This window comes from Crocodylus siamensis, chromosome 1, assembly GCF_052110815.1.
Source record: "Crocodylus siamensis isolate JL-2025a chromosome 1, ASM5211081v1, whole genome shotgun sequence".
NCBI classification, from domain to species: domain Eukaryota; kingdom Metazoa; phylum Chordata; order Crocodylia; family Crocodylidae; genus Crocodylus; species Crocodylus siamensis.
This window is the reverse complement of record NC_143395.1, coordinates 114,424,263-114,440,886: the sequence shown is the minus strand read 5'-3', so window position 1 is coordinate 114,440,886 and position 16,624 is coordinate 114,424,263. Positions and strand designations below refer to the sequence as shown.

The window sequence follows — 16,624 nt, the reverse complement described above, 5'->3', positions numbered from 1 at the left end:
TGTGCTGCCCCTGCACTGGGCACATTGCACCTGGGCAGGGAAGAGGCTGCCCAGAGAGCAGGGTGCTGGCATCTGGAGCCTGGAGCTCCCCCTTATTGTTTGGCCGAAATTCAAGCCCTACTTCTCTGTGGGTGAGGAGAACTATGCGATTAACCATCAGCACTTGTCTGATAATCAGTCAGAAGCTTTATTGACTACAAAATTATCCATTAAGAATAAAGCAATTAATCAGCTGGGGTTGCTAGTATACAAGTAGTCAACTTTACTGGGATTGCCAGAATATAAGCAGACGGTTACCAAAAACTGAGCATGTTAACGTGACGCCTCACCACTTCATAGTCTGTCTAGAGCTGTTACTCAGGAAGTGCTCTCCACAGTTGACTGTACTGGGTGAGCTTCCTAGGTTGTCCTGTTACTTTAAGTCCAAAGACTTGGTCCTCCTTTATAAAAATTCATGCAGGTGTCTCCCTCAGAAATCCATGCAGGCAATTTAGATAGCATACAGCAAACAGAGAACACTGCTGTCACTTGCTCAGGCTATTTAACTCTTTAGTTATATCACCATCATTAATGCAAACCAAGCTTGTTATATAATATTTTGGCTTATAGATTCTAAGAGTACAATAGCGCAGCCTTACACACCTGGAACATTTTCCTGTTCCCACATTAATTAGTGGGAACATGGTTACCATGTTAACGTCTTAATTTATGGTTCTATTGTTTCATTGCTCTGGATGTTCCCTGGTATTTTACTGGGGTTATAGGTCACAATTATTGCCAATTCTTAACTGAATCATCTCAAAGAGACTTCTGGGAGTTTTTTCAACTTGACAGCTCACATGATCGGGGGCAGCAGGGCAGGTCATACGAGGAGAGACTAGAGGGCCTGAACCTATTCAGTCTCCACAAGAGAAGACTGAGAGGGGATCTGGTGCCTGTCTACAAATTCACCAGGGGGGATCAGCAGGGAATAGGAGATGCCCTGTTCCCCTGGGCACCACATGGGGTAACTAGGAATAACGGCCACAAATTGATAGAGAGCAGGTTCAGACTAGACATCAAAACTGGATGCAGTACTCCAGCTGCTATGACATGACCAGATTTGATTTTCCATTCAACACTGATGAACACAGGGACACATTGCAAGGCTGCAGGGACATGTCAGCAAATTTGCTCTCCAATCTCTGCACATGTAGACACCTACCCAAAAACACTTAATGTGTAGTAGCTTACTGCACAGTAAATCTGGGCTGGAGTAAACACACATGTAGATGCACACAGTTATATTTTATCTATATAATAAAGAAAGGGGACAGTCCCCAATATGCCCTTGAAACTGCATGTGCACAGTCTACATTAATAGCCAAGGCACTTCTCCCTCAGCCCACTCTGAGGTCTTCATTCACAATTTAAGATCGAGTGACTCAGTCTAAGGTTCCTCTTGCTCTCAGCTGCTTTTAAGATTTCCCCTGCATGGTAGTTATCTTGGCATCCTTATCCCTTCTAACCCAATGTGTCACTTCAAGCCTTCTTATACTCCTTGCTTAGAGTTAACAGTATCCACATGGTTTGGCTGGTGGATGGTGAGTCAGCAGAAATAACTGTGTGGCATTGAACATACTCCTAGTACCAACTGGTATAGAAGTGCCATGGAGCAAGTGGACCTTTTGTAGGCCACTTTTCCTACTTCTCTTATGGTTCATTGTCAGTAGTTAGCAAAGTTCTAGCAACAGAGGAATACTTAAATGGAAATATCTCTCACCCCTCAGGTAATTGCTATGTGGTCCAAGACTCAATTGGTGTCTTTATGCCATAGAATCTTTTTCCAAATTTAGAAGGTTAGATCATGGCCCTCACCACAGCAGTTTTGTGCTACAGATTATATTACAAAGATTTACATATTGAGCCTAAATTCCCTGACAGTTTCCATTAAAAATTGTATTTTTCCTGGTTTGGTTTTGGAGGCATTGTGAGTGCCAGGCTCTTCCTTTATGGATTTCTATTACCTAATAAAAGCATAGAAAGGTAAGGAAGAAAATTCATGTCAAGGATTATTTAAGTAATAAAAATGTCTTGGTGTAGCTGTAAAATTAGGTGTATGTATAATTACCTTGCTGAACTAGGTTTAAAATTAGGGATTGTAACTGTAGATGAGAGCCGTAACAGGGCAGCTGTGCACTCTGGACAGCAGTTCTGCATGGGGCAGTGGCAGCTACCAAGCTGATGGTGACAGCAGAGCCAGCCAGCAACTGCAGTGGTGAATACTTTTGCATTCCTTCCCTAAGTCAGCACCCAGGACTGCTGTCTTTCACCCTACTTAGTTACACTACTGGTAAATGGTGCCATAGATGAAATGGCAATAATGAAATTATTTCCCCCTCTTTATTCAAGTAGAGTCTCTTTAACTGTCTCCCTTCCTTGAGAAAAATATGATTGTTACAGTATTGGATGCCCTTTAGCAGGCTGAACTGTCTGATCAGGCCAGAAGTTAGGTGATCACTGGAAGGTCACTTGGTTTTCAGGTAACTAGCAATTAGCACTGCTGAGTAGCAAACAGGAAAGTGTCTGGTTCTGGGGCAGGTATCTGATAGAGTCTAAATCTGGAAGGTGTAGATAGGATCCTGTAGACCAAGGGTGCTCAACCTCAGCCTGTGGGCTGGATCTGGGCCCCGGCACTGTGTCATCTGGAATGCAGAGCTCTCCATGTGTCTGTGGAGAGCCCTGCAGATTGTGGCCCTTTGCACTACTGGGTGTGCAGGGTGGCATGAAGACATGCTCTCTTCATGTGGAGGCAGCTTGCGGCCACGGAGGCCCGGTTGTCTGCATGCAGGCTGGCCCCATGCCACTCATTTGGTCTGTGTAGCCAAAAGATTGAGCACCACTGCTGTAGAACTTGTGTGATTTCGCAGGGGGAAAAGCCTGAAACCCTGAAGACAAAGTCTATTGCTGGAAAGTGTGTGTTGGTACAGAGGGTGGTGAGTTAGCAACTGGCCTGCAATGATTGCTTTTGGCACTTAAAAATATATTGCCTTCAAAAATCTTCTCTAATCTCCAGCAGTGGGGCAATGCTGGAGATTAAACAATTATAAAAATCACTGCAAGAACCCCACTATGTTAGCTAAAGTATATTTGAAATCCAAAATAGGCAATCTAACGTGGCAGTAGAAAGTTAAGCCTCTGACAGTAATTTCCTCTTTGGGCAATGTAATGCTGCTGATGATTTCACTGATAATGGATTTCTTTTTAATACCTGAACAACTCTAGAGCCTATTGTAGTATAGCTTTTCATTTGTGGTATATAGTGATTTGCCTCTGAGGAACTGAAAAGATTTACAAACATTAATTAAGTAATTCTCATAACACCCGTCAGGCACAGTAGGCGGTATTATACCTGTTTTGCTGAAGCGTGAAGATGTTAAATGACTTTCCCAGCATAACACACTGAATCACTGCAGAACAAGGAATGTTAGCCAGCTGCCCCGAATCTTACTCACATACTGGAAATAATTACACGGCCTGCCCACAAGAGCAGGTGGTGGAAAAATAAGTAAAAATTTTAGCAAATATGCATTTGAAAACTTTGTATTCCATTTTTTAAAAACCTAGCTCTAAACTACACACTTTATGCTTATTGGAATATGTTTCCCCTGGCTATACAAATTACTACATGTCATTTGCAAGGCAAAAAGTATCCACAGTCTAATTTTATATTGTATTTAAGGAGGTGCTCAGCCTTCAGGGGACTGAAACCTGGTGATGGGTGCTCAGCAGATAAGTCTGCCTGGCCAAAAGACTGAGGGCCAACTGGAGCTGACACCATCTAATGGGGGAGGATCCATGAAGAGGGTTTAAAAACTCTTGAGGAGAATGCAGGAGACAGAGAACAGAGAGTAGTGCTGGAGAGAAGCAGAGGGCCAGGGGCCCCACAAATTTGTGCCGCTGCTTTTTTCCCCATGGCAATCATGTGCCCATGCTCATGGGGAAGTGGTCTATGGGTACATCCAGATGAGTGGGAACACATGCTTTGCAGAACCTCAAAGACTTTTGAGATGCTGCAAAATGCACTTGGTGCAAGTGAAAAGGTTCTTTGCACTGCATATTTCCAGTGTGAAGCCAAAACTAGATATTGGAAAAGCCTGGTATCTAAAAAAGCACTTCAAAGAAAAGTGGGGGCAGTGCATACGGCTACAACCTGTGCCACTTGAAACTGGAGCCTGGCTGGCCAAAACCATGCTCTGGCTGCTGGCCAGACTCTGTGTGCTTGGATCACTGGCTTTGCAGCCCCCAGAGCCCCAGGTAAGGCTGCTGGGACCAGCACAGGTGCTGACCCCAGCCTCCCATACTCCACCTGTGGCTATTTGCCATCCACCAAAGTGTGATGAAGGAGCATACCTTGGAGATAAGTAGCTGCTCTTTGTCCCCAGGGAGATACACATGTACGCTTGTGGGGACATGCCCTATGGGGCATCTGTCACCTTCCAGAGTTTAACAGACAAATATTCTGTCCACACTGGGCCTATGCACCTACATACCTGAATGATGTGGTAATATTCACCAGCACCTAACAGGACTTCTAGCAGGTGAAGGCAGTGCTTCATTCACCGTTCATTCCAAGTGGCAAGCCTCGCAACTAATCCAGCTGAGTATCAGTTCAGATGTACTGAGACTAAATACTTGGGGTACCCCTGGGAAATAGAAGGATTAAACTCCTGGTAGGTAAAGTAAAGCCACTGGTAAAATCCCCAGGGACCACAATGAAGCAGCAAACAAAGTTGTTTTTAGGGCTGGCAAGGTATTGTTAGTGCTTTATCCCACCGTACCAGTGACAGACCTACTTTGTGGTAGGGCACCCAGGAAGGTGTGATGGTCTGCAGAGTACGCAGAGGCATTGGGGACTATAAAAAGGCTCCTATACATTTCCCAGACTGAATGGCCCAGACTTCATAAAATAATTCATACTGTAGAATGATTCTTTGGAATGAGGTTGGGGAGCCATTTTCTCCCAAAAGTTTGAGGACAGGGAACACCTAATCCTGTATTTAAGTAGGAAGCTCCTTCGCTGGCAACAGAAAAGTACAGTGATAGAGTAAGAGTGTCTTGCAATTAAGTGGGCAATTGGTACTATCCCCTGGGTGCTCCTTTTACCTTTTTCACTGACCATTGCCTGCTAATGTGCCACAATGGGGAGACAATGGCTGTCCAACTGCTGTGTGGTGGGGGCCACAGAGGCCCTTGTGTAAACTGTAAGGGATTCCCTCCATCTTGTGATCTCCTACCTCTCCTGCACTGCACAACGCCATGCCACATACCCCCTACCCACACTGCACCATGCAAACCTGCCCTGTTGCAATGTACCATTGCCCCATGTCTTGCTGTGGCATCCTCCCCTATATGGCATGCCTCCCCTACTGCACTACACTCTGGTGGACTGGCACCATGCTGGGTCCCAAGGTCCCTGCCTGAGCTCCCTCAGCCACAGGCTCCATCATCTCCACACTGTACCACCCCCAGGGGCAGGGATAGGCAGCAGAAAGTGGAGGAAGAAAGGAGACCCAGAGACTCCAGGAGAGCGATGGAGGGAGTAGTGCTCAGTCTAGGAACTATGGGGACTGCAGGTTAACTCCTTAGGGCACAGACTGCTAGTTGGATGACCCTGTTCTTTCCAAATGGATATGGTAGCAGCATAGACAAAAGCTGCTTTCAACAGAAAACTAGGCATCAACAGGGACTCCAGGAGTACAGACTACAAATTTCCTAAACTGCAGACTGAATTGACCAATCATAGGTTCCCTTGACCAAAGAAGACTGTCTTGTGATTTATTTGCTAAATACTGTACTCCAGCTATACAGAACTTAATTCTTAAATTCAGTTAAATTAACTTTTTGTTGGTTTTAGCTATATTCTCTGTGAGCTTGTTTAGCAATGGGAGATTTGATGGTAGGCTGGTTAAAACCAATGTGTCCATGGTCAGGCTACTGCACATCTAAAGAAAAAGGGAAAATTCCCCCCCTGAATTGTCCGTTTTGGTTCAGAATAGCACCAATTGTGTATGACTCTCCACTAGCCATGGATACCAGGAGTTGAGACAAAAGTCTTGGGTTGTATTTAATTTAGGGTGTCCAGAACCTGTTGTTGAGTGGGAACAGTAAACTGGGAATGGAGCTGTTGGTTGAGGGGTATAGAAAAAGCAGTTCCAAGCTATTCAAGGCTTCCCTAATGCACATGATCTTTTCAGCAAAGTAACTTACACTTGGTGCTCCATTTTGTTGTTATTTATAATTATTCTGGATTACTTGGTTTACCACCCTGGATAGATACTTTTGTGACAGGATTTGGTAGATTCATAGGAGGCTGATCAGAAGGTTGGGCCTCTTGGCCCTCATACGTCAATGGAACAAATATAATACTCTCCCTTCAGTCCTTGTATTGCTGTGATTTGAGTTATTATAAGAACACTTCAGAGTAAATATAGTTCGATATCTGTTTAGTTTTACTCATTCTTTTTGTCATTACAGGTTTCAGATTGGATATAAAAATCTGATGTTAGGATATCAGACTAAAGCCATTATGATGACACTCAAAACATTACAAAATAATTGCTAAAACCCTGAGGGTATTATTCTCCACTGCACTGTGTTTAGTTTTAACTGTGCTTAGTTTAGTTTAGCTCTGCAAAAATCAACAGTATTTCACTGCTGAAAATTAGTCTAAAACAGTGAAGGATGGTTTCAGTTATCCTTGGGAAATGTGGTTAGGGCACTAAAAAGTACCAACATATTGTATATTCTCTTCAATCCCGTGCTTTCAAAATTTTGCATATATAGAGATCTATTTGGGCAGGGGCAGGCAATTATTTTGGGCAGAGGGCTGCTTCTTGAGTTTCGGCACGCCATCAAGGGCACATGACAGGCAGCCCAGGGCAGATTAATATTAATTTTCTAAATTTCTTTAGGGGCCCCGTGGGCTGGATAAATGGCCTGGCAGGCCACATTTTGCCCACCCCTGTATTAGGGTCATGGTACATAGATACTATTATGTTAGCTGTGATTCTGAAAGCACTGCTACATACTGCCATCTGTACATATGCTGAATATCAACTTGCTCTATTAGTAGTGCCAGGAAAGCCATTGGGATTATAGGCAGGCAAGGTTCTTAGACCAACACGGCTACAACCAAAAACCCAGGAACATTGGGATTACAGGTACTTAAAGATGAACATTTGCTTAAGTGCCTTGCTGGATCATAGCCTGTTTTTGAATTAGGTGCTATTCATCCTAAGGAAAGAGTACCAAAATCTGGTATCAAAGTACTTACTCAAGAGAGAGAAAAAAAGGCATCTTCTGATTCAAATCACGACCTTGATTCATACCCATTTAAACGTATGGGGGCGGGGGGGAGAAATCCCACTACTATTAACACTAGTTACCCACACACTTTTTAAAGGAACTTTTTGTGACTTAAAACTTATTGAGTGGCTGCAACTTTTCTCACAAACAAATTTCAGTGCATGGACTGCTTGTAAACACTCACCCTCTCTCCTACTTTGAAGCCTTGCTAGCAATAAGTCACTATTTGCTACCTGAGGTGAAGTATTTTCCTTTTTTTTCTTTTTTGACTAGATAAACCCCCATGGCTGTGAGGGTTTTGTCTTGCTGCAAATGCTCACGTCCTGGGCTATCTTCATAAGAAGTTCCGCAAACTCCCTTTCCAATGTCTCTCCTTGTAAAAAAAGGGGGTTATAAACATCTGTACAAACAAGCCATAAGAGGGGGGGATGCAGATGCCTTGCAACACACAGACTTTTATTCTAAGGGAGATTTAAAACTTTGTTTTTAGCAACGTTCATCGCACTTAGGAGCAAGGCCAGAAAGCACCCCGTCTCAGGGGAGAGAAAGCCTAGACGCAAAACCGGCCTCAACGCAGAGCCTCCCCTATACACATGCCCCTCAACCACCGCCCCTCTGCGCATGCGCCCCACAGCCCAACAACTGCCCGCCCTCTCTCTCCGGCCTCCAAATCGATACTACGCATGCGGTGCCTTCCTATCCTGTTGGCGCACGCGCTCATTCCCCAACAGGCTTGGGGCGGCGGGGGCTGTAGTTGTCTCTCGCGGGGCTGACTCACCCCTCCCCCCACCCATGACGTAGTTGGAATGTGGTCTCCGGCGGTTCCAACCACGGGCAAGCGGCTCCTGGTCTGTCCCGCGACTGCGCAAGCGCGGGTACTGTCTTCGCTGACCGGGGCTGAGGGGCGTGGCGTCGTGACGTCCGCGCGCCCCACTCTGAGGGCCGCGGCCTGAGGCGGCCAGGGACGCTCACGCGGGGGGGGCGTGACCAGGTAATGGGCTCGCGCGGCGGGGCAGCGTCACGTGAGGGGACGCATCGACCCCCCAGGACCCGCTGAGACCGGGGGGAGGGGGCGTGAGAGGGCATCGCTAACACGGGGCGGGGGGGGAGGGGCAAGCACGGGGGTTGGCAGGGGAGAGCCAGGGGCTTCCCGTGGGGGTCCATCTCCCACAGCCCTGCCCCCAGGGAGAGGCGCTGAGTTGGTTGTTCGTCTGTGGGCAAAACCCCAGAGTGTGAAGGCTGACCTGATATTTTTAGGGTATTGCACACACAGGTAGGGGTGAAAACTGCTTATGCGGGAGTGAAACCCCGAAATTTGGGATAGAAAGGTGCCACCCAACACTGATACACAGGCACTTTCAATTAGCACGGCTCGCTCATTAGAGCACCTGGCACCTCATCCCACAGCACATAAAAATGCCCCAAGAGCCATGCTAATTAAAGCATCCAAAGCCATCATGTATCAGTATCCCTGCACTAAAAAACAGCAGCAGGGCACTTTGAGCTAAAGCTCAAATGAACTTTAGTTTAAAGCAACCCACCACCAGTTTTCAGTGCGGGGACACTGATATACATAGCGCTGGAGTCTGGTAATTTCTGTGCTCCAGCAGACTCAACTAATTAACTGTGTGTGCTCCAACATGCTTCAATGACAGAGCATTTGAGCAGCTCCCCTGCATGTGTGTAAGTGCCCTCAGTTCTTGGGTGACCAAAGAATGGCTTTGCCATTTTTCAGTAGGCAAAACCCCAAGTGAGAAGGAAGAGCTGGTGTTTTCCAAGAGCTGCCTTGGGTCCGGGGATTCTCAGCTGTCAGTTGGGGGAAATCACACCATGGTAGTGCAAACCTCAGCTAAGGAATGAAACAGAGATTTTGGATAGGAATCCACAGTATGATGAAACCTTGTGGTCTCCTAGTTCTTGGACAACAGAAAAATGGCTCTCATTTTTTCTATAGGCAAAAACCCAAATGTAGAGAAAGAGCTGGTTGTCTGCTGCTTGTCTGGAGGCAGCGTAGCAGCTCCATCTCGTGCCCACCCTGCCCCGGCTGGGCAAGTGGCAGGAGGGCATAGAGGGGCGTGTGCCCCCAGATCTGTGCAGGGCGGGCAGCGGAAGGCGTTGGGAGTAGGGGCTATGCCCTCCCACCACTCATCCAGCTGGGGCGGTGTGCAGCTGCTGCACTGCCTCTGGACAGGTGGTGTGCAGCAGTGGGAGCCACCCCAGCCGCCCCACACCTCCTGGACAAGTCACGGCTTTGCCCTGTGTCCCCTCTGCCCCACCCTGGCTGAGTGAGCAGCAGGAGGGCATAGCCCCGACTCCCAGTGCCTTCCATTGCCCACATCATGCAGATCTGGGGGCATGCCCCTTCCCACCCATGCCCTCCCAGCCAGGGCGGGGCAGGCACAGGATGGAGCCACTGCGCTGCCTCTGGCAGCAGCAGGAGCCACCACCTTCCCCTCTCTACACCTGCCTGGCCCTGGCTGGGCAGTGCTTGCCCCAGCCCCAGTCCCTCCCTCACTGAGGGGGGACACTGATCTGCCCCACCATGCCTCTTCTCTTCCCCCTCCTCCTTCCACCATTTACCAGCTGTGTGCATCTATATCATCCATTGTAAAGACGAAACCCAAGTCAGAAGGTCAAAACGTGGTGTCAGTTTATAAATGTCATGACATTGATTGCAACTCAAAGTCATAAATTGAATATATAATATGGACATGATTTAGTCAGTGGGACTCCTGATACATTTAAAGGTATTCTTCTGCTTAAGCAACTTGTTGTATTGGGACCTGATTGCATGAATAAACTAGTAAGCACTCCTCTTTAAGCTGCTTCCAAAACAGTGCATCTTTCAAGGAGCAGAATGTGTCAGTTGCTTGTTGATTTGGGGGAACTAAAGTAATGAATAACAACAGTGAAACTGGCTAGAGTCCTGGTAATTTTAATCTCTTGGAGCCCATCCCTGTGAATGGGAGTATGTGTTCCCCAGGGATAACTATAAGTGGCACAAATACATGCTGCTGATTGTCCCCAGGGAATACCCCTGTATGCATGCTCTGGCATGCAGCAAGTTGCCTGAGATAGGGTATGGGACCTCCCAGGGCTGCAAGGGGCTTCTCAGAGCTGCAGTGGTGGTGATCTGGGTATGTGGAACCTGGCTGGCACCTGGAACATGGCTCTGGCTGGCCAGACTGGTTTCAGACAGCACGTTCTGTGGCCACGTGCACCATCCTGCTTTTTTCTGGCATGGGATTTTTTTGACATTGGGATCTTACAGTGTCATAAAATTCACTAAGCTGCAAATTAGCAGTGTGGCAAATGCCTGCATGTGGGGATGTTTTCAGTGCTGCCGATGGGGTCTGTGGCACCACAAATCATATGTGTGCACTCATCTGGATGTGCCCTTGCTATTTGTCAAACCAGATACAGTATCTATTTGCAAGTACCACAAGACATTTTCTTTCATGTGACCTCCTTGGACAGGGGGGTAAGGGGATGTTTTTATAAAATGTAATAGATAATTCAAGCAGCCTGAATAATGTTTAATGCAGATAACTGAAAACATTTCCAGAAGTAACAAGTACAGCTATTATGTAATAAAGTAATCACTTGACTATCTGATACGTTTTGTTTACTGTTGACTAATATTAATCCATCCTAAAAAGGTTGAAGGCACTGTTGGAAAGGTGGCAAGATGAGTAGTCGACGAAAGCATGCACCGCCCTCCAGGGTAGATGAGGAGAAAAAGAAGCAGCTCTGCTGGAATATGCATGAAGATCGAAGGAATGAGGTGATGATTGATGACTCTGTTCCAGCTCCCAGCACGTCTTCTTCATCCTTCATTGTTATAAATGATGATAGCATTGATGAAGAACTGACTCCCAGTGAAAACAGTGGTTCAAAGTTGGTGAGCTTCTCGACTATTACAGATGGAGAAGATTTCTGCTCCAACTTTACCCCTTTATCCATACAGCTCAATATTATGGTCTCACCTTATTGTGCAGACAGTTCCTGGAAAGCTTTGCTTGGAGAGTTTGTTCTTCAGCTGCTCCCTGAACAAATTTTGATTGATAAGATCCATGAAAGGAGTTTCTCTTTGATTAAAACAGATTCTGGTGGTCAGCTGCAGATCTGTGTTGATGCAAAAAATGGAGAAGATGACAGTGGTAAAGATAAAGAAGACCTGAATGATTATGAACAAGCCATTCTGGTGGAATCATCTTTAAGTAGTGAAATGTTAGAAGGTTTGAGGTGGTTGCAAAAGAAGAGGCTAGTTGAACTTTATCAAAGACCTAAGGAGGAAAAAGCTTTAAAGGTATTTGCTCATACAATTTTTCTTTGAAGAGGCTTTTATAAATAAAATGTTTATTTTGTTTCTAAAATTAGAAAGCTAGGTCTAACTGCTATTACTGATTTGCATAATGTTAGAAAAACTGTGCTTCTCAGTAGTTATTTGCATAAATATTTTCTGCCACTGTTGACTAATTGCTTTTTAGCTATTATACACCAAGGTGACTTAATGAATTATTAGACCCTACCTGATTTCTTGTCTGCAGTGCACTAAAGTTTTATGTGGTGCTTTTAAGAGATTAAGTACATCTGTATCTATAGGTCTTTAAAATGTGCCAAATTGTTTTCCTGCTTTATAAATACTGGTCTGCATTTTGTTTTGTTTTCTAAGTTAGGGTGGTTTTAGGATTACCTTACAATATCCTGATAAAATATCCTAAACTTATTTGTGAGAAATTAATTTATTATTTCTCAGGTTGGCATTTACCTTCTCGAAACTGGTTTAAGCAAACTAGAGTTTCTCAGTGATGGAGGTGGAAGACCAAAAAAAGCTAACCACCTGATTCAGAAACTGATGGAAGAGTTCTACAGTTTTAGAATTCCAGGTAATCTAATTTAACCTTTCAGTACAATTGATTATTACTGCATAATTGTTTTAACAGTTAAAAGGTTACTAAATTTAAGATAAATTTGAAGGAAAATATACTATTACATTCCTGTCTTGCATGAGAACTAACTTTATATGTAATTATATGGCTCTCCTTATAATATCTGACCCTCTTCAAGAATTAAGTATTTTATCTTCACAGTTCCCTCTTCAGGTAGGGAAGGAAAATAAGTTTTACATTTGGGGAAAAATGCTATTCCCAAAATTGATATTCAGGATTACTGGTAGATTTATTTTGAGTTGGAAAAGTAATTTGCTGTGAATATTATCTCTAACAACAAAATGCAGCTAAATAAAACTTGGAATATAGTAACTTGACTGTTAAACACAGGAACAGCTTCAGTTGCAGAAATCATAGACTAGCTGTACCTCTGTCTTTAAGATGAGAATATCTTTTTTAAAAGAAACCCAGAAATATCAGACTGAAAGATCTCAAGGGATAGTTTTATTCATCTTGTCTTGAAGCAGGATTGAGTGTACCTAGACTGTTTGACAGATATTTGTCTAACCTGTTTTAAAAACATTATCTGCTAGGATTCCACAGTCTCCTTACCTAACCTGATTGCACTTAACTATTCTTATAGTTGGTGAGTTTTTACTTAATATCAGATCTAATTTTTAACCACCCTTCCCCATCATGTGCATACACAAACACATGACTCACTGTGACAGTTGTGCCTCTTCGGAGCCATCTACTAGTGATCCCACAACACCGATTAAGGGTCAGCAGCCCACCTTCTTTCCTGCCATGCCTTGTTGTTATTTTTTTGCTTGATTGGAAGATTATAATCAAGTGGGAGGCTGTCTATTTTCTGTCTCGGTGCTTGAGGCACTATTTGCGGCTCCTTTCCTCCCCTTACAGCGCAGCCCAAGCCTCGCAGATGTATCTGATGTTGTTCAGGTCTGTTCTACTCTTCATGCCATGTGGACACTCTTTGGCTTGTCTCGCCGCCTGTGCCCTCGCCGGCGCCCTATGGCTAGTCCCGCACTGCCCATTCCGGGGCTTCTTGCCAGTGCCCGCTCTGGGGCTCCTCACTGCCCCCCTTCACTCCAGGGCTGGGGCCAATGAACCCCAAAAAATGCTGTGCCCTCTTCGGCGCCAGGAACCCTCACGCTACTGTGGAGTCCCTATGAGGCCTCCTCCAACCCCTGATAGCCTCACCTGGTCCTCTGGTCAAAACACTAAACACAAGAACACAAAGCCCCCGGGCTACAACATAAAAGGTAGACCATCCGGTCAAACAAGAATCAATTCCTACCAGGGAGAGAGAGTGCACCAGCCCCAGCTGAAACCAGGGGATGTTCCCACCGTCAGAGTTCTCCCCCTCGTCTGCACCAGCCAAATTCCTCCTCCCTCAGCTGCTGGAGGGCCACTGCCCTCCTGGCCTCCTGTCTGGGCTTAAGAAGGGCTAAGCCCTACCCCTTCTTGTCACTAGGTTTCACCGGTTGCCCTAGCAACCAGCACCTGCACAGTCCTGGTGACTGGCAGCTGAGCCTCCCCCTTCTCGCTACTAGGGGTCTCTCCTGAGCAGTTTCTGCTCTCAGTCGCAGGGCACCTGAGTGCTCTGCGACACTCACACTACAAATTAAGTCAGTTTTCTCTACTGAGAAGACATTGAGAATAATTGAACATCTGTGTCCTTGTGGCAACATTTATACCTAGGGACCTACTTAAATTGCAGTTTCACAATTCTGTGGAAACCACAAGTAATGGCGATCTCTGTGAAAAATGGCATTGGCCATGATTTTCCCAAGAAATCAACCTAAAAAAACCTTAATAACATTAAAATATTGTCTCTTCACTGGGAGCCAGCAGTTATCACTGCTGCTGCAGATCAGTGTTGCAGCCCGCTCAGGAAGTGTGAAGGTGTCTCCTGGTAGGGCAGCACAAAGGACAGCTACCAAGATGGCAGCTACCCGCTCGTGCTTCTCCAACAATCAGTACCAAGGGGTGAGGACCCATGAAGAGCAGCCAGTGGTTAAGCTGGTGGCCACCCCCTCATCTCTCTTTCCTTGGGTCCTCTTCGCCAGTCAGTGCTGAGGGATGGGGCCGCTGCAAAATGACTGCGAAATCAGCTCTTCAGGTCATGACCAAGCTGCAAAAATTGCGTTTTCTTGCCATGAATTAGGTAGATCCCTATTTGAGCTTATGTATAGAATCCAGTTAGGATCTCTTCTGCTTTCTAGACTAAAGAAGCACAATTCTTGCAACCTTTCCTCTTTAGTCATGCTTTCTAAACTGCTTATTCTAGTTTCTCTCTTCTAGACTTGCTCCAGTTTGTCCACATCTTTCTGAACAAGTGTGCTGCCCAAAATTGAACGTGGAATGCTACCTGTGGCTTTACCTTATCAGAATTCAGCAGAAAAATTATATCTTGCATGTAGCCTTTTTGTTGGTATATCCCAGAATAGTGTTTGCACTTCTTGGGGGACAGCATCATGTTTAAACATTTGGTTTGTGATCCTCATAAACCTCAAGTCCTCTTATACAGTACTAATGCCAAACCAGAAATTCCCTGTCACTGCTGCTGCAGCTCAGTGAGGGGCTCTGGTTCTTTCTTCTCCCAATGACTGGTTGCTATAGTTGCCTGTCATACGTCCCCACTCCTCACTGCTGATTGGCTATAAGGGTTGCCTGTCATGACCTCTCCCTCCTTCTCTCCATGGGCTATACAGCCAAGCTGCAGTGCCCTGAGGACTGCTGGCTTCCTCTGGGGAGCCAGCGTTTTATTTTCAGTAACTTTTCTTCTTTTTTTTTCTGTAAATTTTGTGGCATTGCCTGCTTACATGGGCAATGCCAGATTTTGTCAAATTCATGAAATCGCAATTTCGGTAGGTCCCTAGTGATGTGTAGCATTGACTGAGATATCAAGCACATTTCACAATTTCTTCTTTTCTTTCTCTGAGTAGCAAATCCAGAATTGGTGAGTACCTACAGGTAGGGGTGCACCGATAAAGATTTTCTTGGCCGATACCGATAGCCAGTTATTCTCCAAGCATATCGGCTGATACCAGTCTGATAGCTGATTTACAGAAGCACAGCCAGGCAGCGTGAGAAGCAGCTCCCTGCAGGTAAGTGGGGGGTAAGGGGTATGGGGAAGGGGCATGGGGGGGAGCAAATTGAGGCCCCCTCGATGAGGGAGGGAGTGTGGCAGGGTTTAGGGCTGGGGCTTGGATTGGGACTGGGGCAGGGTGGTGAATGGGAACCTGAGGTCAGGGAGTGGAATGGAGTTGCGGGTGGCTTGTTCAGGGGTTCAGCATCCCGGTGTTTAAAAATGGCAGCAGGGGACACTTTCATAGATTTCATAGACATCAGGGCTGGAAGGGACCTCGGGAGATCATCAAGTCCATTGAATGAGCTTTAGTTCAAGCACTGCCACCACCATTTTTAAGTCCGGGGAAAACTTTTAACAGAAGTTGGGGCAAGGGCGGAATTAGGCTGCCCACTATGGGCTCAGGGCTTTCCAACCTGCTGCCTTTGCCCCGGGAGCCACACACTGGCCATGCCACACCCCCTGCCCGTCCAGCAGCTGGAGGCACAGCTTGACACGGGGATGCTGATCCCGTGGATGAGCTGTCCATGGCTTCATCCTGCTCCCTTGGGGTTCCATTCACCACCCAGCCCCAACCCCAGCCCCTGCCCCACTCCCTCCCTCACCCTGGGGGCCTTGATCTGCCCCCCACCATGTCCCTTCCCTTCCCCACATTCCTTCCCCTCCACAGATTTAACTGCAGGGCACTGGCTGCATTCCTAGCTGCTGCATGTGTGCGGCTGCTGCATCTGGTGGCCCTGGCTGGAAGTCGCATTATATTTATTGGTACATTATTGCCTATGCTGGCCAAAAAAGGCTGATAGCCGAAAATGTTAATTTTCCTTTTATTGGTGCCTATCTGATATGGCACTGATATATTGGTGCACCTCTACCTGCAGGTTATGTCCCATTGATTTTAATAGCAATTGCAGGTACTCGGCAGGAGTTGGCACCTCTCAGTCTATAGCCTTTTGATTTAAGTGAAATTTATGTGATTCTTGTATCTGCTTGTTTCACTTCTCATGAGGATTTGTATAGCTACAGCAAACTTGATTAGGTTTTTTTAAAATTTAACCATGCTAATATGTAGCCAAGCCATGAACACAAGCAGAAGTACTGAAACTGCCTGTCTTTAGGTTTGTGAGGTCAGCATTCCTTCAGGTATCTTAATAATGTTACAGGCTAGTAAATTTGTTTTTCAGTATAATTCTAGATCTGTCACAACTATTAAATTAGGCTGACATAATATTTCCTAAAGGTCTATGATAAAATAAGTGAAGGGATGTATTACTCT

General features: G+C 45.8%; 1 protein-coding gene across 2 annotated transcripts in view; it reads left to right on the top strand.

Annotated features, from left to right (window-relative positions):
- The first annotated feature begins 8,143 nt into the window (after positions 1-8,143).
- SHPRH (SNF2 histone linker PHD RING helicase) overlaps positions 8,144-16,624 on the top strand; it is a 98,004-nt gene continuing 89,523 nt past the window's right edge. Inside the window, exons 1-3 of one of the 2 annotated variants that reach the window (XM_090040998.1) lie at positions 8,144-8,338; positions 11,007-11,656; positions 12,107-12,236. In XM_090040998.1, the coding sequence (XP_089897124.1) occupies positions 11,036-11,656; positions 12,107-12,236 (751 nt within the window). In that variant the 5' untranslated portion in view covers positions 8,144-8,338; positions 11,007-11,035. Of the gene's footprint in view, positions 8,339-11,006; positions 11,657-12,106; positions 12,237-16,624 lie in introns of those variants that run through there. The other variant, XM_090041004.1, reaches the window with a different exon arrangement.